General features: G+C 39.5%; 1 protein-coding gene across 8 annotated transcripts in view; it reads left to right on the plus strand.

Annotated features, from left to right (window-relative positions):
* Positions 1-25,425, plus strand: part of KIF13A (kinesin family member 13A) — a 234,948-nt gene that overhangs the window by 21,012 nt on the left and 188,511 nt on the right. The window contains exon 3 of one of the 8 annotated variants that reach the window (XM_023209794.2): positions 14,822-15,823. The exons of the other annotated variants lie outside the window; for them this stretch is intronic. Within the exon in view, the coding sequence (XP_023065562.1) occupies positions 14,822-14,888 (67 nt within the window). The 3' untranslated portion in view covers positions 14,889-15,823. Of the gene's footprint in view, positions 1-14,821; positions 15,824-25,425 lie in introns of those variants that run through there. 8 annotated transcript variants of the gene reach the window in all.

Genomic DNA, 25,425 nt, shown 5'->3' on the forward strand with positions numbered 1-25,425 from the left:
GGGTTCGAGCAATTCTCATGCCTCAACCTCCCCAGTAGCTGGAATTACAGGCACACACCATCACGCCCAGCTAATTTTTGTATTTTTAGTAGAGATGGGATTTGGTCATGTTGGCCAGGCTGGTCTCAAATTCCTGACCTCAAGTGAACTTCTGTCCTCAAGTGATCCGCCTGCCTCAGCCTCCCAGAGTGCTGGAATTACAGGCGTAAACCACCGCGCTCGACCCCATTTTAGCCTTACTGTTATCCAGCCACCTACCTATTTGAGAAATAAGATTGTACATCTTTTTAATTTTACAAGCAAATAATTTGATGAGCTTGTGGTTATTCCTTAATCTAAAATTATGTCTAAAGGTAATATGTTATCTATCATCAAGAAGACAAACATAAAATAACAAAGTCAAGATCAACCCTGTTAATAAAGCTACTGGATAAGTAATGAGATTTAACATGACACATATCTTTATTGCTATGCTCTGGAAACATCTCACTAATGAAGCATAGTTAAATTGCTTTGTTTTGAGTCACTTGTAATAATTTATTTTCCTTCCTGCTGCTAAAAAGAGAATGGAACTTTTGACTCATTAAAAGCTATGTGAAATTTTGTAAGGATTAGAGAACCATTTCTGTGTGTGAACTCTGAGTTTCTCTCAATCATTTTTGAAATATTTGTTATTAACATGGTCTGTAGAGGATTTGAATCATATACAACAAAAGCCTTATTCATCTCTACCTATGATATTTCATATTTGAATATTATTCTTAGTAAAGTTTTAGATGGTTTTTATGGCTAGTCTTGGTGGAAACAACACTTATTTATCACCTAAGTAAATTTGCAGACAGAACATAGCTAAAGATTAGACATGATTAGAATATCTAAACATGATACCAAGAACAATTAGAGAAAATTAATCCAGACTTCTTGGAAAGCTTGTAACCTTTTCATTTGGGACACATGTGTTTCCTTTGATTTTTAAAATCCTGGCCTGGCACAGTCACTCATGCCTTAATCTCAGCATTTTGGGAGGCCAAGGTAGGCAGATCACTTGAGGCCAGGAGTTTGAGACTACCCTGGCCAACATGGTGAAACCCCATGTCTACTTTAAAAACAAAAACAAAAACAAAAACAATGAGGCTGGGTGCGGTGGCTCACGGCTGTAATCCCAGCACTTTGGGAGGCCGAGGCGGGCGGATCACGAGTTCAGGAGTTCGAAACCATCCTGGGTAACACGGTGAAACCCCGTCTCTACTAAAGATACAAAAAAATTAGCCAGACATGGAGAATGGCGGGAACCCGGGAGGCGGAGCTTGCAGTGAGCCGAGATCACGCCAGTGCACTCCAGCCTGGGCAATAGAGCGAGACTCCGTCCAAAAAAAAAAAAGCTGGGTGGCAGATGCCTGTAATCCTGCTACTCGGGAGGCTGAGGCAGGAGAATCACTTGAACCCAGGAGGCAGAGGTTGCAGTGAGCCGAGATCACATCACTACGCTCCAACATGGCAACAGAGCAAGACTCAGTCTCAAAAAAAGCAAGCCAAAACAACAAAAAAACCCCACAAAACTTTTAGAATTCTAAAACCATTGACCTGAGTTTTCTGGGATAAAATCAAGACAACTGTGAAGCTCTACTGACCTAAGCCCATGAAAATTTTGCCAGACTAGTATCATTTCTGTCCAACTTTATCTGTTATTTCAAAGAAAACCCTTTAAGCTTCTGTCTTTCTCTTCAAGAAACAGCATTGGTGCATGCTCATTTTGATAGGATTCCTCCTACACTTTCTCCCTCACTGACATTTTCTGCTGTTTTTATAAAGTAGATAACACTGACTTTCCTACTGATTTTGTTAAATTTGATTTACTTACATTTTATCCAATGATTGGGTTTAGTATTTAATTTTTGCTTTTTTAATAAATATATTTGAGGGCAGTAGAGAATAAAGAACAGTTACTTGATGTCAACCTTTGAGAACCACAGACAAGATTTATTACAACATCCTTTTAGGCCTGTGAATGATCACAGCTTGTAAAAAGTAGAAACTTGGGCTTTTCTGATTATCATTTGCATTTTTCAAGGGTGTTTTATAAGAATTAGGGCGATGGCTATGATATGAGCTGCTAAAAAAGAAGGAAGAGAGTTAATGGAGCTGATTTACTCTAAACTGAAGAATTAGTTCTTGGATAATATACTTTAAAATTAACCTTATTGAGGGGTGTGGGTGTATGTGGGTGTGGATGTTCAGAGACAGGGTCTCACTTTGTCACCCAGGCTGGAGTGCAGTGGCGTGATCACAGCTCACTGTAACCATGAACCTCCTGGAATCAAGCTGTCCTCCTGCCTGAGACTTCCAAAGTGCTGGGATTACAAGCATGAGACACTGTGCCTGGCTGAGGTATACATTTATCTACATTAAAATGCACCCATTTTAAGGGTACACTTTCTTGAGTTTTTACAATTGCATATGCCTGATCCACCATCACCATTAAGATATAGAACGTATTGGCCAGGCATGGTGGCTCACGTCTATAATCCCAACACTTTGGGAGGCTGAGGCGGGCGGATCACGAGGTCAGGAGTTTGAAATCAGCTTGGCCGACGTGGTGAAACCCCGTCTCTACTAAAAATGCAAAAATTAGCCGGTCGTGATGGCTCGTGTCTGTAATCCCAGCTACTGGTAGCCTGAGGCAGGGGAATCGTTGGAACCTGGGAGGCGGAGGTTTTAAGTGAGCTGAGATCACACACTGCACTCTAGCCTGGGCAACAGAGCAAGACTCTGTCTCAAAAAGAAAAAAAAAGATATAGAACATATCTATCCTACAAATCTCTTGGGGCCCTTTTGTGGTCATCAGTAATGTATTTTTTCATATTGTAAGACCTTATTTATCCATGTTACTTCACATGACACTCTTTTTTTTTGAGATGGAGTTTTGCTCTTGTTGCCCAGGCTAGAGTGCAGTGGCATGATCTTGGCTCACTGCAGCCTCTCCCTCCCGGGTTCAAACAATTCTCCTGCCTCAGCCTCCCGAATAGCTGGAATTATAGGTGCCCACCACCATGCCCAGCTAATTTTTATATTTTTAGTGGAGACAGAGCTTCGCCATGTTGGCCAGGCTGGTCTCGAATTCCTGATTTCAGGTGATCCGCCCACCTCGGCCTCCCAAAGTGCTGGGATTACAGGCATGAGCCACCGCACCGAGCCTTTCACGTGACATCTTACTCCCTCACCTCACTTCCATTGGTCACAGCATTTGAAGGGAGGCAAAATTATTTGATGACTAGACCTGCTGGTTATGTAATTATAATCATATGGGATAAACAGTTATCTTTATGCACTTTGAGTTTACAGTGTAGTGGGAGAGGGGACAGACAGATCTGCAGTCTAAAGGGCTGAATCAGATGCATCTGAGTAAGAAACTTTGGAGTCAAGCATGAGGAAGATTCCAATTAAATGGAAAGGTGTAGGTTGGCTGTGTTACACTTCCAGTGTATGGAAGCTCAGAGGAAAGAGAGAGAGAGAGAGAGAGAGAGAGAGGACCGCAGGAATTTGTCTGGCCAGAGTAGATATAACAGAAGTACTCTGTGGCTGAGCTGCCTCTGGGTGCCTGTGGATGTTGTCCAGACTCAGCCCTACTTGCACGCAGCCCCCACACCAGCATCAGCTGTTCCTGAGGGCAGGGCCGGTACAGATGGTTGTATCCTGCCCCACCCTCTTTCTAGTGGAGCCTCTCTGGCTGCTGCTTCTTCCTGGCTGTGCTCATCTCTGTGGTCTGTGTCCTCTGCTCCCTCCGTTGCCACTTGCCTGCACAAATTTTCTCCTCACTCTGCTATTTTAACGGTCTCCCTTAACACTTACTGCTTCTTCTCCTCAGCCTTTGCAGCAAAAGCTTGACCTTTTATGGACGTTTCAAGCCTGTTCTTTAATTTATTACCGTATTTTTTTTTTCTTTATTTTTTGAGACGGAGTCTCTGTCGTCCAGGCTGGAGTGCAGTGGCGCAATCTCAGCTCACTGCAACCTCCGCCTCCTGGGTTCAAGTAGTTCTCTTGCCTCAGCCTCCAGAGTAACTGGGATTACAGGCACGTCCCACCACACCCATCTAATTTTTGTATTTTTAGTAGAGATGGGGTTTCACCATGTTGGCCAGATTGGTCTCGAACTCCTGACCTCACGTGATCCACCCACCTTGGCCTCCTGAAGTACTGGGATTATAGGCATGAACCATCACACCCAGCCTATGACCATATTTTCAATGCACCTAAAGTACCCTCGATTATAAGACACATTGGTATGTAGGTGTCACACAAAAGAAAGAAAAACCATTGCCAATTGAACTATTAAACCTTGATTGTCAAATGTATCCCAATTCTGAAATATTAAGATGTGGAAAATAGACGATATTGCCAACCAAACACAAAGCACCCCCATAGAGGAACACGGGGCTTAGAGGAGAATAAGAGAAGAATTTGAAACTAGAGGTAAGACTTCTAGTGTGCGCTGTAGTCTATGCAGTTGCTGAAGGCGGACATCGTATTTGGCTAGAGGATCCTAGAAGCCCATGCAAACAGGAAAATAACTGTTGTACAATTGTATGTAAGAAGAAAGCAAGCTAGTTGCTCAAAAAGAACATAACTATTCTATTTACTAAGCCCTGGGTGAAGTATCTTTCTGTCCTTTTAGTGTTATTTTAGAGAACAATATCTTCAATAACATCTCTACCAGTCACTGGGCTGTTTTGTTTAATGCCGAATTTATGGTAGTCAGTTGGTAATATATTGAAAGTGCAGTTTGACTCTACATGGGTCAGCCTAATTCGGGGAGAATATAAAGGGCTTAAAATATGCTTGGTGCTTGTTGGGCCAATTTTGTGGTGGTTTCAGGTCCCTTTCATGCTGGGACATGATTTGTCGCATATCTTAATAACTTACTTATTATCCCACATCAGTTGCTACCTTCCACCTTTGTAATCCCAGCTCATTTCCAGGTCCCCTTACCAACCTACACTAGCGAAGTCCACCTCCTTGCCAAGTTCAGATCTCATTAAGCTGCACATCCCAGTTTCCACTTCCGTATTTTCTCCAGTCCAAAATGCTCTTTTAGCCTCCTCTCTGCAAACTCATGTTCATTGGTTCATTTTGGATGTTTCAGCATACATCTTCCTTTAAGAATCTTTCTCTGACCCTTGGCTTAACATTAAGCCCCTGTAACATTATGTAGATAATTTAAACCATATTTTATGAACTTGTTAATTTGCTGTGTAATACTTTTTTAAACTGAAAGATGCTACGCTTCTTGAAAGGAGGCTTAATTTCTCCTGCTTTGGATCTTGAAAGGTGTCTAGTGCAGTGTTCGGTACTCAATTCATACTGAAAAACAATGAAAGAATGAGTGATATGTTATACTGTGAATTCACTCCTTGATGATGAAGTCAGTAGGGCCTTCTTCCCAGCTCATTTCACTTTTACTTTGCTGTTTCTCCTGCACTACTATATGATAGACACCACAATTCTTTACATTCCTTTATTCTGCTGGGAATACACCTCTGAGGAATGACATATAAAAGTATTTCTCAAACATTTAAAACCCATGATCCCTTTGGATCAACTTAAAAATCTCACCTCCTCCTGAGAGATGATGCTCTCGATATAACCCCTGGGTAAAGGAAGGAGCTGCCCTGTACCCCCACCCCAACTATAGTTGACATAAGATGATTCTCTTTGGGAAGTAGTATTGAAGGTTATTACTCCAAAATGGTCACTGATTTGTTAGCCAGGCTGATCACATTCATAAATGCATAGTTAACATATAGAAAGAAATACCTGTTTGTGGGGAGAGTTTGCTTAGCAAAAACATCTTGGTTTTAAAGTTTAGCACTGTTATTTTTAGTTAAAGTTCATTTGTTAACTTCAGTCAACGAACATTGGTGCCCAGAGGCTGGTCCATTAGTGTTTCCAGTTAAAGCAAAATCCAAAATTATTTTTTATACTCTCTCTCTTTTTCCTGCTCTTAAAGAATGTTTACTTTTTTTTAGTTACTAAAGAGTGATTTTCCCATTGACTCATACCCTTTTTTTATGATTTTACCTTGTTGGCAGGTTTTAACTCCTAAAATTTCTCCATGGGTTGAGGAATCACAAATGCCATTCAAAATGAATGCATGATAAACCTTTTTCTAGACTTCAGCCACCGTTTGGGAGGACATGTTAATTGCTGACAACTGAGTTTTTTTTTTTTTTTTTTGAGATGGCATTTCGCTCTTGTTGCCCAGGCTGGAGCGGAATGGCCCGATCTTGGCTCACTGCAAACTTTGCCTCCTGGGTTCAAGTGATTCTCCTGCCAGCCTCCTGAGTAGCTAGGATTACAGGCATGCGCCACCATGCCTGGCTAATTTTGTATTTTTAGTAAAGACAGGGTTTCTCCATGTGGGTCAGTCTGGTCTCAAACTCTTGACTTCAGGTGATCCGCCGGCCTTGGCCTCCCAAAGTGCTGGGATTACAGGTGTGAGCCACCACTCCCAGCCAAACTGAGAGCTTTTAATTGAATAAGGAAAACTACCATTAGATGTCCCTGACTTTCATGTTTATTTTGGGTTAATGTGGAGGTTTAAGAAATATAATTAAATAATCCTGCCTCAAGAGGAGTCCTCTCTACTTGTTGATACAGAAGGTGTTGAGATCATTTTATTTTAGAGCTGTTTACACTGACTGCCTGTTTCTATCCAGTTTATTTTTCTAAGAATACATTCTTTCCTCTGCTGCTTTCCAGCCCTTGACTCTTATGTGTTCCTACAGAGAAACATCTGGTATTCTGAGAACTTTATTTTTGGTGGCAATGGAATATTTTATAAAACTCTTTTTTTTTGTTGTTTTTTGCATTGCATCTCCGAAACATAATGTAGTATAAGTAATAAAGAGTAATTTGCAAATGTACTTAAAATAATGGCTTTGTATGGGCGTGGCTATTTTTCATGCAGGTTCTATAACATAGCTAAGGCTGTCTCTAGAAGCTCTTATGAAACTTCAGGCATGATGTCAGTTTTGCTTGTCGTTGTATACCTAGCACTGAGTAAACAATGAATGAATGATAAGATGTGTGTAGCTCCTTAAACAGTGACCTGTATATGACTTACAGTAATTTTTTTTTATTTAGAGATAAATGACACAGCCTGGGCAAGACAGTGAGACCCCATCTCTACAAAATATAAATTAAAAAAAAAAAAATTAGCCTGGCACGGTGGCTACTTGGGAGGCTACTTGGGAGCTACTTGGGAGACTGAGGCAGGAGGATTGCTTGAGCCTGGGAGATAGAGGTGGCAGTGAGCTGTGATTGTACTACTGCACTCTAGCCTGGGCACAGAGTGAGACCCTGTCTCAAAAAAAAAAAAGATAAAAAAAAAAGAAAAAGACACACAAATGTTAGCATTGTCAACATGGTTTTATAATTGGATTTTTATGTGTTGAATAAGATAAGTAGTAGATGAAAATCAGTTTTGCATTTGGATGAATAAAACACCTTGACAATGGATTAGATGGAGTAAATGGAATTAAAGTATAAGAATAAATCATATAGTTGAAATATCACATTGTATATTCAAGGTGAAGATGAAGAAATGGAATAAAACTGTCAAATTTGAAACATGAGGATAGTTGATAAAAGAAGTAAACTGCTGTTAGAATACCTATTGTTGTAGTCTTTGCGTCTCAAAATTCAAATAACAGCTGTACTACATCTATAGAGAATAGTTTTTACTATATATAGCTTCTAACGAATGTTATAAACCACAGACTGTGTATTTGCCTATTTATAGATATTTTACTTAGCAATTTCAGTTACTCAGAAATTTGATGTATCTAACTAGATGTAGTCAGATGTGTGCTGTCCAGAACACCATATGCAAATACAAGTATTCTTAAAAAACAATTGGGAGGAACATTTCTGCTGAGAGGAATGGAGAGCCAGAGAATATTTTTTAGGGAAGAGTTTTTGCAAACCCCTTCAGTATCTTTTGGGGGAATTTAGGTTGATTTGATGATCATCTAGAGATAGTAGATGAAATTAATGCCACCAAAGACAAATTGCAATTGATTAGAATGGCTGGTGAGTATTCTTTGGTTAAATCCCTCATTGTGCCTGAGGTGTAATTGTAACTGTGAGTGGCAGCTTAGCCGCTTGTAGAGGCAGGTGTCTATTATATAAGAAGCTTTTTATTTCTGTGTCAGGTTATCAGACTGAAGCTACTTCAAAAGCAGGGTTTGGTGAGAGGTTTTAGAGACGTTTCACCATTGAGAATGTTTTCTGTGACCGTTTCCTAGAGGAAGGCTGGTCTAAGACCTCAGGCTGTTTTTTTAAAGTGTTTTGAAAAAGTGTGTGAAGTCATTGTCATGTTAAGCTTTATGACAATTTGAAGAGGAAAAACACCAAACAACTCTGTCTGGCTATTAGACACATCATGTCTTTAAATATTGTGATAAGCCTATGTTTTGGAAAAAACTCAAATTGTGTTTTCCCTCTGCTCTCACACCACAACAATCAACATAGAAGACTTCTGTGGCCAAATGTTTGGGGGTTCCCCCACTAACAAGCAGTGAACACCAGCTGGGTGTCCTCTGATTCAGTTCTGACAGTGTCTACTCAGAGATAGTGTCAGATCCCACAGGTTGAGGGCTCAGTCCCACAAGACTGCCCCCCCCATTTTAAACATCAGTCACAAGTCTGGGCTTCTGGAACTTCTGACCGAGCAGCTTCAAGTTGGGGTTTCTAGGACCCCCTCTTTGGGTTTGATTAATTTGCTGGAGGGGCTTACAGAACTCAGGGGAGCACTTATATTTACCAGTTTATTATGATGGCTATCTTAAAGGATACAAATAAACAGCCAGATGAAGAGATACATAGGGCGAGGTCTGCAAGGGTCCCTAGCACAGGAGCTTCTGTCCCTGTGGAGATGGGGTACACCACCCTCCCAACATGTGGATGAGTTCTTTTTCACTATCCTGTCTGCTGCCTCCACGTGCTCAGTGATCTGGAAACTCTCCAAACCTTGTCCTTGTGGGTTTTTATGGAGGCCTTGTTATATAGGCATGATTGAATATGGATGGTATAAAAAAGTGATTGGGGCCTGGTGCGATGGCTCACACCTGTAATCCCTGCACTTTGGGAGGCCAGGGCGGGCAGATCACTTGAGGTCAGGAGTTTGAGACCAGCGTGGCCAACATGGTGAAACCCTGTCTCTACTAAAAATACAATAAATTAGCCAGGCATGGTAGTGGGTACCTGTAATCCCAGCTACTTGGGAGACTGAGGCAGGAGAATCGCTTGAACCTGTGAGGCAAGGTTGCAGTGAGCCGGGATTGCACCACTGTGCTCCAGCCTGGGCTACAGAGTGAGACTCTGTCAAAGAAAAAAAAAAAAAAATGTGATTGGACAGAAAGTTGTGATCTCATACTAATAGACTGACTGAGGAAACTCAACAAGGTCTGTCTGTTCAGTTCCTTCTTGGCCTCTATGCTATGCAGCATTTCTTCCTCCAGAGTATAGATCAGAACCCTCTCTGAAATGAGGATTTTTTTGACCCACAACCAGATTAGAGGACAGAAAAAGGTCAGTGAGAGAGAATCTATTCCCTGAGGCCTCCTCCTGAGACCTAAAGTGCCCCAATATTATAGCAAAAGACTGTAACATGGGGTATGGGAGTTATGAGCCAGGAACCATGGACAAAAACCAATATATGTCTATCACCATAATATCACAGCCTAACACCGCCTTTGCTGCTTAGGCATAACTTGCCTCCCTACCTAGACAGTAAATCTCTTGCATATTGGGTTTGTTTCTATCTTGGTTGCTTTTGCAGTGCTAGGCACAAAGTACATGATGGACAAGACTGCTAATTAGGGAGGACCACGAACAGGTGGCACTTGGCTGCATGGTTGATGGTCTTTGAAAAAGTGTGCACGTGCTGCATTTTTCTGGACCTTCTTTGTAATGGACCTATTGTTGAGTGTAATAACAGAGCAGTAGTTAAAGGCACAGACTCTGGAGCCAGACTGAAAGTAAATCCTAACCTTTTCACTTATTACTATGTGATCCTGGATGAGTTACCTGTCCTTTCATGCCTCAACTTCCTCATTTGTCAATGAGGATGATAGTACCTGCATCTTATGTATGTAAGGGTTAAATGAGTTAACACTTGATGAGTCCTTAGTACGGAGCCTGGCACTGTGAACCTAAGTCCGTTGCTTTGCTTGCTGTTCACACTCAAAATGCTTGACTGTAGATTTAAAGCAGTGTTAATAGACTTTTTAAAAATTGTGCTTATGATCTGGAAAATATGGCAGTCTCTTCAGGCGAGCCTGTGTATAAGAATAGCAGTCACTATTAGTGTCATTACCTTTAAATATAAAAGACAGTGGTTGATGGGATGAATACACTTGCATGTATTTAGGCAAAAATGTAGATGTGTGAACACAAATTGGCATGAATTAACTGTAGAGGTTAATGCATGGAAACAAACTGCATTGAATTGGTGCAACCTTATCCTGAGACTCTGAAAGGAGTTACAGAAAATAGGAAATTGCCAGCTTATAGACTTAGTATACAGTTTCTTTGCTTTAACAAACCATGACTTTGTCTTCAGTATTATCTTATCCAAACAACCAAATCATTAAGGTGAGTTGCATTGCTGTTCTTAAATAAGACACATTTAAACCCAGAAATGGCTACTTTTTGTATTACATCCAATATAGTGAATGTACTTTGTCTTATGGGCACAGGAAAAGCACTTGTTCAAATATATTTGTGGAAATTAAAGGGAAGATTTTACTTACTGTATATGTTATTTGTTTGATCAGATATCCAGATTGGTGTGAAGGGGGAAAAGTCTACATGAAACTTTGCCCTGTCAGTTACTCAAGTGAGCACTTCACAAATGAAAGAAGGCAGAGTGGGTGTTAAATGAATTGGTAGAATAGAGTTTGTTACTGTTATATTTAAATCAAACAGGTAGAAACCCAGGTTCTTGGTTCTAGTCCTGGCTTTGCTACTAACAGAAGGATCTGGAGTAACTTTCCTGTGGAAACTAGTCTCAGTTTGTACATCAAGGGGATTAGACCGGATCAGCTCTCATATTCAGTGATGCTGAATGTAAAGACTTGTGTAATAATACTTGTAGGTCAGGTGCCGTGGCTCACATCTGTAATCTCAGCACTTCAGGAGGTGGAGGCAGGAGGATCACTTGAACCCATGAATTCAAGACCAGCCGGGGCACCAGCATTTTTTGTAGAGAGATATTCCATCTCTACAAAAAAAAATTTTTTTTAATGAGCCTGGTGTGGTGGCACACATCTGTAATGCCACTGCTTTAGGAGGCCAAGGTGGAAGAGTTACTTGAGGCCAGGAGTTTGAGACCAGCTTGGACAACATAGCAAGACCCCGTCTCTTAAAAAAATTTTTTTAAATATTAGCCAGATGTGATGCTGTGTGCCTGTGGTCCCAGTTACTTGGGAGTCTAAGGAGGGAGAATCCCTTGAGTCCATGAGTTTGAGGCTGCAGTGAGCTATGGTCACACCACTGTACTCCAGCGTGGGCAAGAAGAGTGAGAGCCTGTCTCTAGCAACAATATAAACAATAACAAAAAATCCTCGTAAAAATGCAGGTAATAGACAATTTAGCTTTGGTTTGTGAAAATTTCTTATAAAGGTAGATATAATATTGAAAAGAATGTAAAATTAGGTTATTAATATGAAAACTAAGAAAAATTTTTCCAGAGAAACCTAATATTATATTTTAAATTATGCTGTGTATTATACTTAAAATGTAACACTGCTGGGCCGGGCGTGGTGGCTCAAGCCTGTAATCCCAGCACTTTGGGAGGCCAATACGGGCGGATCACGAGGTCAGGAGATCGAGACCATCCTGGCTAACACGGTGAAACCCGGTCTCTACTAAAAATACAAAAAATTAGCCGGGCGAGGTGGCGGGCGCCTATAGTCCCAGCTACTCGGGAGGTTGAGGCAGGAGAATGGCGCGAACCCGGGAGACGGAGCTTGCAGTGAGCTGAGATCCGGCCACTGCACTCCAGCCTGGGCGACAGAGCGAGACTCCGTCTCAGAAAAAAAAAAAAAAAATGTAACACTGCTAGCTTAGTCAGCTGTATTTATTGAGCAGCTATTCTAAGGGTTGAGGGGATTTGTGAAAACCTTCAATCACCTACCCCCTAAAAGGGTTCGGAAGATGTGGTCCTTGAGCTATACGAGTTTAGATGTTGGAAAAATGCTGATCTGATTTTTTTTTTTTTTTGAGACGGAGTCTCGCTCTGTCGCCCAGGCTGGAGTGCAGTGGCGTGATCTCGGCTCACCGCAAGCTCCGCTTCCCGGGTTCACGCCATTCTCCTGCCTTAGCCTCTGGAGTAGCTGGGACTACAGGTGCCCGCCACCACGCCCGGCTAATTTTTTTTTTTTATTTTTAGTAGAGACAGGACTTCACCATGTTAGCCAGGATGTCTCAACCTCCTGACCTCGTGATCCGCCCTCCTCGGCCTCCCAAAGTGAGCCACTGTGCCCAGCCGATTTGGTTGTTTTAAATCCATTTCCAAGAAAAAAATTTTTTTTTGAGGAATGTGAGCAAATTTTTTATTTGTTCATTTCTTGTGTTTGAAGTACTCTTCAGTGACATCTGTGGCCTGAGATTCTTTGCCATAGTCCTACTGTACAACTGCACAATTGCAACTAGCCACTTTACGGGGTTTTTCCTTTGTCAGTTTTACAGAAGCCTACCTATTTCCCCTAGTCTCCTGTTGTCATCAGCCTTAATTAGGTTGATTTGGTATTCTGCATGAAGGGCCTGCACCAACTTGATATACACAGGCTCATCATAGTTGGGTGCAAACACACAAAGATGGGCTTGGCGCTTGTCTAAAGCTTTGCCAGCCTTGTGAATTCCAAGTGCTAGGCCATCCTCATGTAAAGCAGTGTTAACATCCATGACACCAGCAGTAGCAGTGCCTTCTTCGACCATGCCGGTGGTTTACTGGTGATAGAGAATCTTCAACGCACCCAAGCCTCTACCTCTGAATTTGATGGAGGCAGAGAAGGAACCCAAGGAATTTTTGTAATTTCCATTACATGACATCTGAGGCTTTAAAGATATTTTTTCCCCCTGCTTTTCTCTGTGGTTAAGAGAGGAGAAATAATAAACGGAAAATCTCCTTTCTTCCCTTTTACTGTCTAAGTAATCATTTCTAAAAGTTTGGGGTGTATTCTTTGAGAAAGAGAGAATATGGGTGTGTGTTCAGGCTCTCGTGTATATGTATGGATGCATATGTTTTACATAAATAATATCTATATGAACTGTTCTATTAAAAAGTTCTTTTTTAACTTAACAGAATAATGCCTTCCTTTCCATATTAATAGATATGTGTCTACCTCATTCTTTTTAATTGCTATATTGTATTTTATTATATGGATGAATGATAATTTCTTTGCTTAATCCCCTATTGATAGACATTTAGACTGTTTCCAGTTTTTCACTATAAACAGTGCTCCAGAAAGCATCATTGATATATTCCTGCCATATCCCTCTTAACCAACTCTCCCCTCCCCTCGTCTCCTCTTCCCCTCTTCTCTTCTCTTTTCTTTTTTTTTTTTTTCTGGAGACGAAGTCTCGCTCTGTCACCCAGGCTGGAGTGCAGTGGCAGGATCTCTGCTCACTGCAAGCTCCGCCTCCTGGGTTCATGCCATTCTCCTGCCTCAGCCTCCTGAGTAGCTGGGGAGGCGCCTGCTACCATGCCTGGCTAATTTTTTGTATTTTTAGTAGAGACGGGGTTTCACCATGTTGGCCAGGATAGTCTCGATCTCCTGACCTTGTGATCTGCCCGCCGTGGCCTCCCAAAGTGCTGGGATTACAGGCAGGCATGAGCCCCCACGCCCAGCTTTACTTTTCTTACAGAGTCTCTCCCTGTCACTCAGACTGGAGTGCAGTGAATGGTGTGGTCATAGCTCACTGTAGCCTCAAACTCCTGGGCCCAAGGGATCCTCTGACCTCAGCCTCCTGAGTAGCTAAGACTACAGGTGCAAGCACACTGCTAAGCCTTGCTAATTTTTAAATTTTTTATAGTGGCAGAATCTTGCCAGGTTGCCCGGCCTGATCTCAAACTCCTGGCCTCAAGCGATCCTCCAGCCTTGACCACCCACAGTGTTGGGTTTACAGGCATGTGCCATCACGCTTGGCCAGTTATTTTTTTAATATAAATTAGTTGAAGTGGAAACCTAGGAAAAGACTATGAGCATTTAAATTATAAATATAAATTGCCAAATTGCTTCTACAAAAGTTATAAATAAAGATATTTTTGGAAGGCTAAAAAAATTCTTTTAAGAAAAAAGATTTTTGTAATGAGGTACCAAATGTCCATCAACTGATGAATGGATAAAGAATATGTGATATATTCATACAGTGGAATTTATAAAATGGAATAAAGTGGTGACATGCCATGTATAACATTGATGAACTTTTTGTGAACATAATACTAAATGAAAGAAGCCAGTCATAAAGACCATATATTGTATGATTCCATTGATGTGAAATGTCCAGAGCAGGCATATTCGTGGAGACGGAAAGTAGATTGATGGTTGCCTAGACTTGGGGAAATTGGGGGAAATGGAGAGTGACTGCTGAGGGGTATGGCGTTTTTGGGGGTGGGTATTGAGAATGTTCTACAATTAATTGTGGTGATGGCCACATAACTCTGTGAATATGCTAAAAATCACTGAATTGTACACTTTAAGTGAGTAAATTATATGGTGTATAAATTATATCTTAAAGCCGTTTTTAAAAAATTGAGGCTGGTCACAGTGGCTCACATCTCTAATGCCAACACTTTGGGAGGCCAAGGCAAGAGGATCACTTGAGCCCAGGATTTCAAGACCAGCCTTTGCAACATGGCAAAACCCCATCTCTACAAAAAATTTGTTTATAATTAGCTGGGCGTGGTGGCGCATACCTGTGGTCCCAGCTACTCAGGAGACTGAGGCAGGCTCCAGTGAGCTGTTTGAGCTACTGCACGCCAGCCTGGGTGACAGAGCCAGACCCTGTCTCCAGAAAAATAAAAAATAAAAGTGGCATGAGGTGAGTTGCATCAGACCCCACATATGAATAAATGGATGGTTGGCAAAGTGTTATAAGTACAATTCCTTAGGTGTCCTTAGGTGTACTACTAAAGTGGGTTTGTGATAGCCCATATATTTAGTCATTTATGTTCAATAGTGTTATATTCATTTGAGAAATTATTTTAAGAAATTTAAAATTAAGAAAGATTTAAAAGTCCTTTAGTAATTAGAGATTTTTCTAGGTGGGTAGATACGGTTGTTTCTAAGTATCCCACATATTTAGTCATTTATGTTCAATAGTGTTATATTCTTTTGAGAAATTATTTTAAGAAATTTAAAACTAAGAAAGATTTAAAAAGTTCTTTAGTATTTAGAGATTTTTCTAGTTGGGTGGATAAGGGTTATTTCTAAGTGTCTGAGTATTTTTTGTCATATATTTCACTTTTTAGGCATGATTAAAAGTGTATTTGAGGACTCTTAGACACATAAAGATGAATTCCTCAGATTGAGAGATAGTTACTGCTTTTTAATTTTAAGATGCTCAACTGTTGGATAAATAATGCTTTTGTTAAAATCCTGTGGGGCATTCATCCAACAAATGGGGTATAAGAAAGGAATGTGTGTTTGTGTACATGTTCTTCTCTCTGTTGGTCCTAAAAAGTGTAAGAAGGTAAATTTGACCAGTGAAATTCATAATTACATAGTTTTATTTGGTAATCCATTAATAAATAATTTTCTGAAAGCACATGTCTGTGAGTCATTAGATTTTTAATCTTCTGTTCCTCTAACCAAATATATAAAGTTTGCGCTTAGATTTGTTTAAATCCCTTCTGGTTTGTTTGAACTGAATCAGCTTGTTCTCAGCTCTTCTTTTACTTATATATGAGGAAGCAGAGATTTGTAATTTTGTATTTATGGAGATCAACAGGAAAAATCAGATACACTCTGAGACTCTGCCAGATGTAATTTACATTTGAACAAGGATTTACAAAAGAACATGGATTAAGTTAAACAATTAGAGCAGTATGCCACAGACTATATCCTAGGAAAACTATTTGGGTCAGTAGTTTTTGTTTTCAACAGACTCTTGCATTGTGAGTGCCCAGTAAATTGGTTGTAATTAATAATTGTCTCAGTACAAGTCTTTGTTCAGGAATAAGGGAGCTAGCTAAAGTAAGTTTGTGACTGCATTTTGTAGGAAAGATATGTTAATCAGTGTGTTTTATGAATGTAAAACTCTTTATAATTATTACTTTTAAAACCACCAGTAGTGCATATGTTATCTCTTAACTCTGTTTAGATGACCTGTTAGTTTGTCATTCTTTAGGCGTAAAAACTCTAGTTGGCATTCGTTTTCTTATTTCTGTATATGCAGTATAATGACTGTGTAGTGCAGGACATTGAAACTGAAGGCAGTGAACCCCCGACATTAAAAGTAAAATCATGTGTTTGTGTATGCATATACAGTTTCTAAGAGTGAGACTTCATGTCTTTGATCAAAATTTCAAAGGCTTCTGAAACTCTAGAAAATTAAGAACTGGTGACAGGTGTATTTTGTGATGGTGTTTAGAAGTTTGTTTTTCTTTTCCTTTCCTGTCTCCTCCCCTTTACCCTTAAGAGACCTGCACTAACAACTAAATACATTTAGAGACCCCGTATGCAGTTAAGGTCTCCAGACAGTCACAGTTGTTTATATTAAAGTGCTGAAATATATCAGCAGCTACTTATTATTTCTCTAATCACTCAGTAGCCAGAATTAAAATGTTGATGGTGGCTTTAATTCATAGCAGGAAGGCCTTTGTGGTTACTGTAATAAATATTAAACAGAGCCTTCTCCAAAGCCATTGGTCACATGCTTTGTCCCACTAGTAATTAACTTATCAATGAGCTATGGTACACTCTGGTGACTTTTTCCTAAAAGATTTATACTTATGACAAACCAGGGCATGATAAATTTTTCTATGAAAAGTGCCTTTTTGACCCAGAGGAGACTAATTTAAATTCATAATGAGCTATGATGTATAGTGGTTGGCGAGTTTTAGCATCTCCTTTGAGATGGTGTACATTCCCCTCTCATCTGGTCTTATTTTTCTTTAGGTCATGTTGTATATTGTACATTTGACATGTGTATTCATATTGAATATAATGTAAGAAAGGCAAAAGGCTGTTTAGTGTTAGTTGAAAAGTATTTACTAGAGTGTGGATTTTGCTTTCAGAGGGCTTATGCTCACTCGCTACTGCATAACGTGTTTATACTATTAATATAAACAAGGAAAAAAGATATTTAGGCCAGGTGCTGTGGCACACACCTGTAATCTTAGAACTTCGGGAGGCCGAGACGGGTGGATCATTTGAGGTTAGGAGTTTGAGACCAGCCCAGCCAACATAGTGAAACCTGTTTCTACAAAAAATAGAAAAACTAGCCAGCCGTGGTGGTGGGCACCTGTAATTCCAGCTACTCACGAGGCTGACTCACGAGGATCTCTGCCTCCAGGTTCAAGAGTATCGCTTGAACCTGGAGGCAGAGATCTCAGTGAGCTGAGATCGCGCTGCTGCAGTCCAGCCTGGTGTGTGACTTGTCTTTAAAAAAAAAAAAAAAAAAAAAAAGTAAATGGATGATATGTGGTGGATACTGTGTCAAGTTTGGGAGCCAAAATGTTTCTTTTCAATGTTCATGCAGCCTAACTTACTCTGCTTTAGAAAAGCTACAGTGTTAAGAGAGTGAGTTGAATTCTTTCATTTCTTCTGAAGTTGGGAGTAATTTGACTGTGTATTTTATTTTCCAGAGAGAACTATACTCTTTTAAAATAGAAATTTGCTAACCTACAGGGTCTTCTCCCAGAGTGCCACCACTTTTGGTGCCATATAAAACCCTTGACTACTTAGTGACCGTTAACTTTAGCCTAGGACACTTTGGTAATGAATCTCTTCAAATGAAGCCTGTTCTGGCTATTTCAGCATCTTTTAGTCTGAGACCAGTCGAGGGAGAGCAAGTAACTCGGTTATGTGATTCATTAAAATAAAAACAAAATAGAATAGAAAAAAGTAGGATAGAGACATTAAAAGTATATTCTCAGTATCAAATGATGTTTCCTGTGCTGAGTTTTTAGTGTCTCCTTGGACAACACAGTTTTAATTTTGAAAGAATGACAAGTTGCAAGAATAGCAGACTTGCACATTTTAAAGCTTTGCTGCATTTGCCTTATATTTTTGTGGAAAAATACATAATTTATTTTTTGAACTCTTTGAGAGTAGGTTAAATACACCATATACCCCTTTAGCCCTTAATACTGGGTGTACTTTTTTTTTTTTTTTTTTTTTTTGAGACGGAGTTTTGCTCTTGTCACACAGGCTGGAGTGCAATGGCGCAATCTCGGCTCACTGCAACCTCCACTTCTCAGGTTCAAGTGATTCTCCTGCCTCAGCCTCCTGAGTAGCTGAGATTACAGGCACCCACCACCATGCCTGGCTAATTTTTTTTGTATTTTTAGTAGAGACAGGGTTTCACCGTGTTGGCCAGGCTGGTCTCGAACTCCTGACCTCAGGTGATCCACCCACCTCAGCCTCCCAAAGTGCTGGGATTACAGGAGTGATCTACTGTGCCCAGCTCTTGGTGTATTTTCTAAGACTATTACCAAATTCAGAAAATTTAACAGGCAATGAAGTTTTGAACTTTTGAAGTTAAGAAGGAATCTGAAAGAAAAGCAAAGTAGCTAGCCTTAATTATTATGTATTATCAACTTTTGCTAAAATAAGTTTATTCTCCTTAAGTTGATATTTTTAAAATAGAACTATTTAGATTTGCTTTATTTAAAAAATTCAAAGCATTGCATGTATAATAAAGAAGTATATAACTTATATATTAGGTTTCAACAGTTAAGAAAAAAATGTAAGTACTTTGTATCACCACCCAGCTTGTACTTTTTTGTCTCTTATATCACATATTCCCATTTCCACTCCTTCCCATTGTACCTGTGAAAGGAAATGACTATCCTGAATTTTATATTTATTTTCCTTAGTTTTCTTTATAATTTAACAACTTTAATATTATATTTGCTTGGTTTTGATATTTTTGTAAATGGAATGATACTTTTTGAACTTTTCCTCCCACTAAATTTGTTCATCTGTTTTTGGAATGGCTTTATTGAGGTATAATTTACATATAATAAAAATTTACCCATTTTAAGTGTACAGTTTTGATGAGCTTTGATAAATGTATATCGAGTTGTGCAACCACCTGCACAGTCAACTTTGTTCTTGAGATTCATTTCATTTGTCCATGTTGATACACGTAGCTGAATTCACTTTTGCTGTTGCATGGTATTCCATTGTATGAATATACTACGGTTTATCCTTTCATTGTTGATGGACATTTGGGTAGTTTCCAATTTGGGGCTTTTATGAACAGTGCTGCTATGAACATTTGGATTACTATGTGCATGTAAAACTGATTTCCTATGTAGTAATATCATCAGTAGTATATGATAATGACAGTACTTAATATTATCAGAGTTAAAAATTTTTACTGATGTGGAGCATGTGAAATGATATTGTGGTTTTAATTTGCATTTCCTGCATAATAATGCAATGGAACATCTTTTCATATATTTATCAGCCATTCATTTGTTTTCTTTTGAAAAGTACCTGCTCTGTTTTTACTCATGTTCTCAATTTTTTTTTTGGCCTTTCAAAATTGATTCATTGGAGTTATTTATATATTGTGTATATTAATCTTTTGTTATATGTAAAATCTTTTTCCAGTTTGTAGATTCTCTTTTTGCTTGGTTTTATTTATTTTCTGATTATTAGAAGTTCTGATTTTTTAAATAGTGAAGTTTGCCCTTTTAAGATGAATGCTTTATTGGCCAGATGTGGTGGCTCATACCTGTAATCCCAGCACTTGGGGAGGCTGAGGTGGGAGGATCGCTTTGAGCCCAAGGGTTCAAGATCAGCCTTGGCAACATAGCAAGCCTTCATCTCTGTTTTTTTTTTTTTTTTTTTTTTATGCCGTATGTGTCATGTTTTAAAAAGTTCTTCTCTAAGCTCATACAAATACTCTCTTATACCTTCTAAAAGTCCTAAACTTTACAGTTCACATTTAAATCCTTGAAATTGATTTTTTTAAAATGGTATGAAGTAGAGATTAATTTCACCCCATCAAGATAACCTATTCTCCTAGCACTATTTGTTGAATAGTCTAGCCTTTCTCACTGATCTGTGATACTGGTTCTATCAGACCAGATTTCCAGATAACTGAGGATCATTTTCAGGGCTGTCTCTTCAGTTTCGGTGTTCTGTTTGTCTGTCTCTGAGGCAGTACCACACTGCAGTACTGATAACTGTAGGACCAGTTTCTCCATTGTGTTCTGCTCTAGGGGTGGCTTGGTTATTCTTTTAGATGCCATTAAAAACTATTTTGGGATTGCACTGGACACATAGTTCAATGTGAAAAGAACTGGCATCTTTACAGTGTTGGATTTTCTAATTTGAAAACATGGTATATCCATTTATTTTGTTCTTCTTTAGCAATAAAAATTTTACATAAAAAAGTCCTTATAAGGTTTTTGCATCTTTTTTGTTAGATTTGTATCTGGATACTTAAATTTTTTTTTCTATCGCAAGTGGTATTTTTATTTTTTTTAATTGAAGTATAATATGATACATGCATTTTTTCTGTATGGATGCTGAATTTTCAAGTTAAACTCTGGACCTAGATCAAAAAATAACATTAGCAGCTCCCTAGAAACCCTCCTCTTGTTTCTTTGCTGTTACTAACATCCCCAAGTGCTGCCACTGTCCTGACTTTTAAAATCATGAGTCAGTTTAGCCTACTTTGGCACCTTACATAAACAGAATCAGACAGTATATGCCCTTCTGTATCTAGCTTCTTTTGCTCAGTGTTATTTTTGTGATCATCTAGTTGTAGTTCTAGATTGTTCATTGTTATTGCTGTAAGGTATTCAATTGCATACATATACCAAAAGTTGTCATTTTTAAGAATTTTTAAAATTTTTGGTTTTTTAAATAGAGACAGGATCTTGCCATGTTGCCCAGACTGGTCTCAAACTACTGGGCTCAGATGATCCTTCTACCTTGGCCTCCCAAAGTGCTGGAATTACGGATGTGAACCACTGTGCCAACCTACAAGTGGTCATTTTAAGTTGCATTCTCTTTTTTCTTGTAGCTTAGAAGCGCTGTTAACTTTAGTATATACTTAACAGGCAGTAACTTTGCTAGATTCTCATTAATTCTGGTATCTTTTTTTGTCTTGGCTTTTCTTTATAGATTATAGATAATAATTTTGTTTGCTAATGATAGTTTTTTTTCCCCCGATTGGTGTTTATATCTTTCATTTCTTTTGATCAAGAAGAGAAGCAAGCATAGAATAATCAGATGCAAAAATCATGGGTTATATATTTTAAAAATAAATAGAAAGATTTTCTTTAGATTTCAGAAGTGAAATTGAGCTGGAATTTCTGCGTGTTTTGTGTTTCTGTTTTGTTTTACACCCTGGGCTTCTGCTGCCTCTCAGTGCCTGTGTGGTTTAGACAGGGGAGTTAATTTGGGGAGGAGTGGGACAAGATGGGCCAACTACTTTGTCTTTGGCCTCCTGTTCATGTGTGTGCAATTGGAGGTGAATCTTTTTCTTGAGGTCTTGATAAGCTGTCACAATTGGTTAATCTTTTCTTGGTTTATTAGTGCAGCTAGATAACCAAGAGACGGGGAGTGGTAACTTGTGTTCTACCATATATGCTTGTTACTTACTGGAGTGAAAATGGATTTGGGGCATACTGAACTCAGGAGGGCACTCAGAAATATGTTCCACTGTCCTGAGTTTTCATCTATAAGAACTTGTGTGTGTATGGATCAGTCAATTAACTAGAACTCCTCAGAAAACAGGGTGAAGTTTTGAAAGAAAGTTAAAGTTACATAAAGCATTGAATCACAGATTACTTTGTGATTTCTCAGAGGATGTCAATGGTAAAGGCGGTAAGGCTAACATGTTAAGTCTCCACGGGGAAGTTTTATACCTAGAAATTAAAGTCAAATTGATTACCCTGTATAGATAGTAACGTAGAGTTGGAGATGCCAAATAAAGAGAAAAATCTTCAACAAGTGTATAATTATTAGAAAACCATATATTTCTAGCTCATGATTATTTTCTGCTTTGTGTTGGGTGGATGCAGAAAAGTTATAAGCATCAACTTAATGTGGTTGAGGCTTTTTGAACTGATCTCCATTTAACCAATTCACTGCATTGACTGGTGCTCTAAATTCCTTCTGTGACATAAGTCGATTGATGCTCATGCTATGTAGGCTCGCTGGCCATGGACATCCCAGTTGCGTGCCACGCATTTCCACACCTCTGCGTTGAGTTGTAAATAACCAAAACCAGTAGTATTTGGCTTTAAATTATAGAGTTTAATTAAGTATTATGTAAATTGATATAATATGAACAGAAAAAATGTGCTTTCTGTGGAAGATAAAATAAGTGAAGGTGAGTTCTCAAAATGTGCTTCCTGGATCAGCAGCATCAGAGTCCTCTGGAAACCTGTTAAAAATGCAAATTCTCGGTCTCCATTCCAGACCTATTATATCTGAAACTTGGCTGGGTGCAGTGGTTCACACCTATAATCCAAGCACTTTGGGAGGCCAAGGTGAGTAGATCACCTGAGGTCAGGAGTTCGAGACCAGGCTGGCCAACATAGTGAAACCCTATCTCTACTAAAAATACAAAAAACAAAAGAAAAAAGAAAGAAACCCTGGAGTTGGGGGTAAGGCTAAAAGAATCTGTGTTTTACCCAACTTTCCAGGTGATTCTGAAGCTTACTAACATTGGAGAATCACTTTCTAAAAAATACTGCCCTCGAATTAAATACAGGAGAGAGGGAGATTATAAAAATAGAAGAGGTTTCTGTACTCACATTGTTTTTCAGTGATCAGTTCTTTATTCTCCTTAAAGAAACAGACATGGAAAATTCATAATGCATCATGGTGTAGTTTACATAGAACAACAACCAGAACTCCATTTAGCAGACCATTCTCAAGGAAATGTACTTTGTGTCAGTCTAAAGATTGCTGAAAGAATGAACTTTTAAATACTTTAAGTTAATGTAAAAACATTTAAAGGTATAAGTACCTGTTTTTATGATTCTCTGCTTTAATCTACTCTTCTTTTTTTTTGTTTTAAACAGAGTCTCACTCTGTTGGCCAGGCTGGAGTATAGTGTCACAATCTTGGCTCACTGCAACCTCCATCTCCCAGGCTCAAGGAGTTCTCCTGCCTCAGCCTCCCGAGTAGCTGGGATTACAGGCGTGTGCCACCATGCCCAGCTAATTTTTGTATTTTTACTAGAGACGGAGTTTCACCATATTGGCCAGGCTGGTCTTGAAATCCTGACCTCAGGTGATCCACCCGCCTCGGCCTCCTAAAGTGCTCGGATAACAGGCATGAGCCACTGTGCCCGGCCTAATCTATTCTTTAAACTTACTGTCCAGCTAGCCAAGCCTCTTTATAGGAGGGGAGGACTTTGACTATATTTGATAAATATGATAGCCAAGGCTGATAGGCACCCAGATATGCTGGAAGAGCTGTCAGCCAATGTCTGTTATGAAATGTATTATCTCATTTAATACTTGCCACAACTTCATGAGGTAGGTGCCCATTTTACAGATGGGAGGGGGTAAAATTTGGAGATTATACAGCTAATTCAATGACAACACCAGAATTTAAACCTAGATGGGCTTCAGATTGTTCTGATGTGGCAGTCTAAATTTCAATGGACAGAAATATATATGTGTATGTGTGTGTGTATATATATAGAGAGAGTTGTTTTTCTTGTTGTGTTTTGTTTCTTCAAGACAGGGTCTCACTGTGTCTCCCAGGTTAGAGTGCAGTGGCACGATCATGGTTCACTGCAATCTGGACCTCCTGAGTTCAAGTAATCCTCCTACCTCAGCCTCCGAGTAGCTGGGACTAGAGGTGTATGCCACCACGCCCAGCTAATTTTTCTGTTTTTTTTATAGAGATGAGGTTTTGCCATGTTGTCCAGGCTGATCTTGAACTCTTGGGGCTGAAGCAGTCCCTCCACCTCAGCCTCCCAAAGTGCTGGGATTAGAGGTGTGAGCCACCACACCCAGCAGAAATATATGTGTTGATATAGAATATCTTGCATTGGGTATTCAGAGAGCAAGTTAATTTGACAGCTAGGGTGAGGCCTTCTAACACTCACCGTAAACTTTCCCATGTCCCAAAGTATCTCTAATAATAACATTAATGATTAATAGTATATACAACCCATCCTTTTCTGAAGGAAAGTTCAGAACTTTCTTTAGAACATCTATGAATTGGGAACCAAAAAAAAGCAAATGTATTGGTATTGCTAGGGTTACCATAGCATAGTACCACAGAATAGGTGCCTTCAACATGGGCTCCCATGGTGAAGGGTTGAGTATTTTCTCACTACCCTGGAGGCTGGAAGTCCGAGATCAAGGTGTGGGCAGGGTTGGTTTCCTCTGAGACTTCCCTCCTTGGCTTGTAGATGACCATCTTCTCCCTGTGTCTTCCCATTGTCTTCCTTCTCTGTGTGTCTCTGTCCGGATTTCCTTGCTTATAAAGACACCAGTCGTAATGGATTAGGTCCCACTGTAATCACATCATTTTAACTTTAACCTTTTTCAAGCTCCTACCTCCCAATGTCACATTCTGAGGTACTGAGGTTAGGACTTCAATATGGAAATTTAGGATGTGGGGACATGATTCCATTCATAACAATAGCTAGGACGCTTTTAGATATTTAGAGCTTCTCCCAAAGGTTGAGATCTCTGATTTTGATTTGAAGTTTGAAAGACCTTGACTTTACTCTTTGATATAATTAGGCCAGAGTTCATAGCACCAGGCTATTTTAAATCCAGGTGACAGCAGCTTCTTAGTGGGTTTTAGGAGGGTAATATATTTGGGTAGCAGAATGGATTCTACCCTTCAAAGATCAGTTGAAGCTTCTTTGATGATTTAGAATTACATATGTTGGGCCGGGCGCAGTGGCTCACGCCTGTAATCCCAGCACTTTGGGAGGCCCAGGCAGGCGGATCACCTGAGGTCAGGAGTTCAAGACCAGCCTGACCAATGTGGAGAAACCCTGTCTCTACTAAAAATACAAAATTTAGCCAGGTGTGGTGGCACATGCCTGTAATCCCAGCTACTTGGGAGTCTGAGGCAGGAGAATCACTTAAACTCATGAGGCACAGGTTGTGGTGAGCCGAGATCGAGCCATTGCATTGCACTCCAGCCTGGGCAACAAGAGTAAAACTCTGTCTCAAAAAAAAAAAAAAAAAAAAAG

Source organism: Piliocolobus tephrosceles, chromosome 5, assembly GCF_002776525.5.
Source record: "Piliocolobus tephrosceles isolate RC106 chromosome 5, ASM277652v3, whole genome shotgun sequence".
In the NCBI taxonomy this organism is placed as follows: Eukaryota; Metazoa; Chordata; class Mammalia; order Primates; family Cercopithecidae; genus Piliocolobus; species Piliocolobus tephrosceles.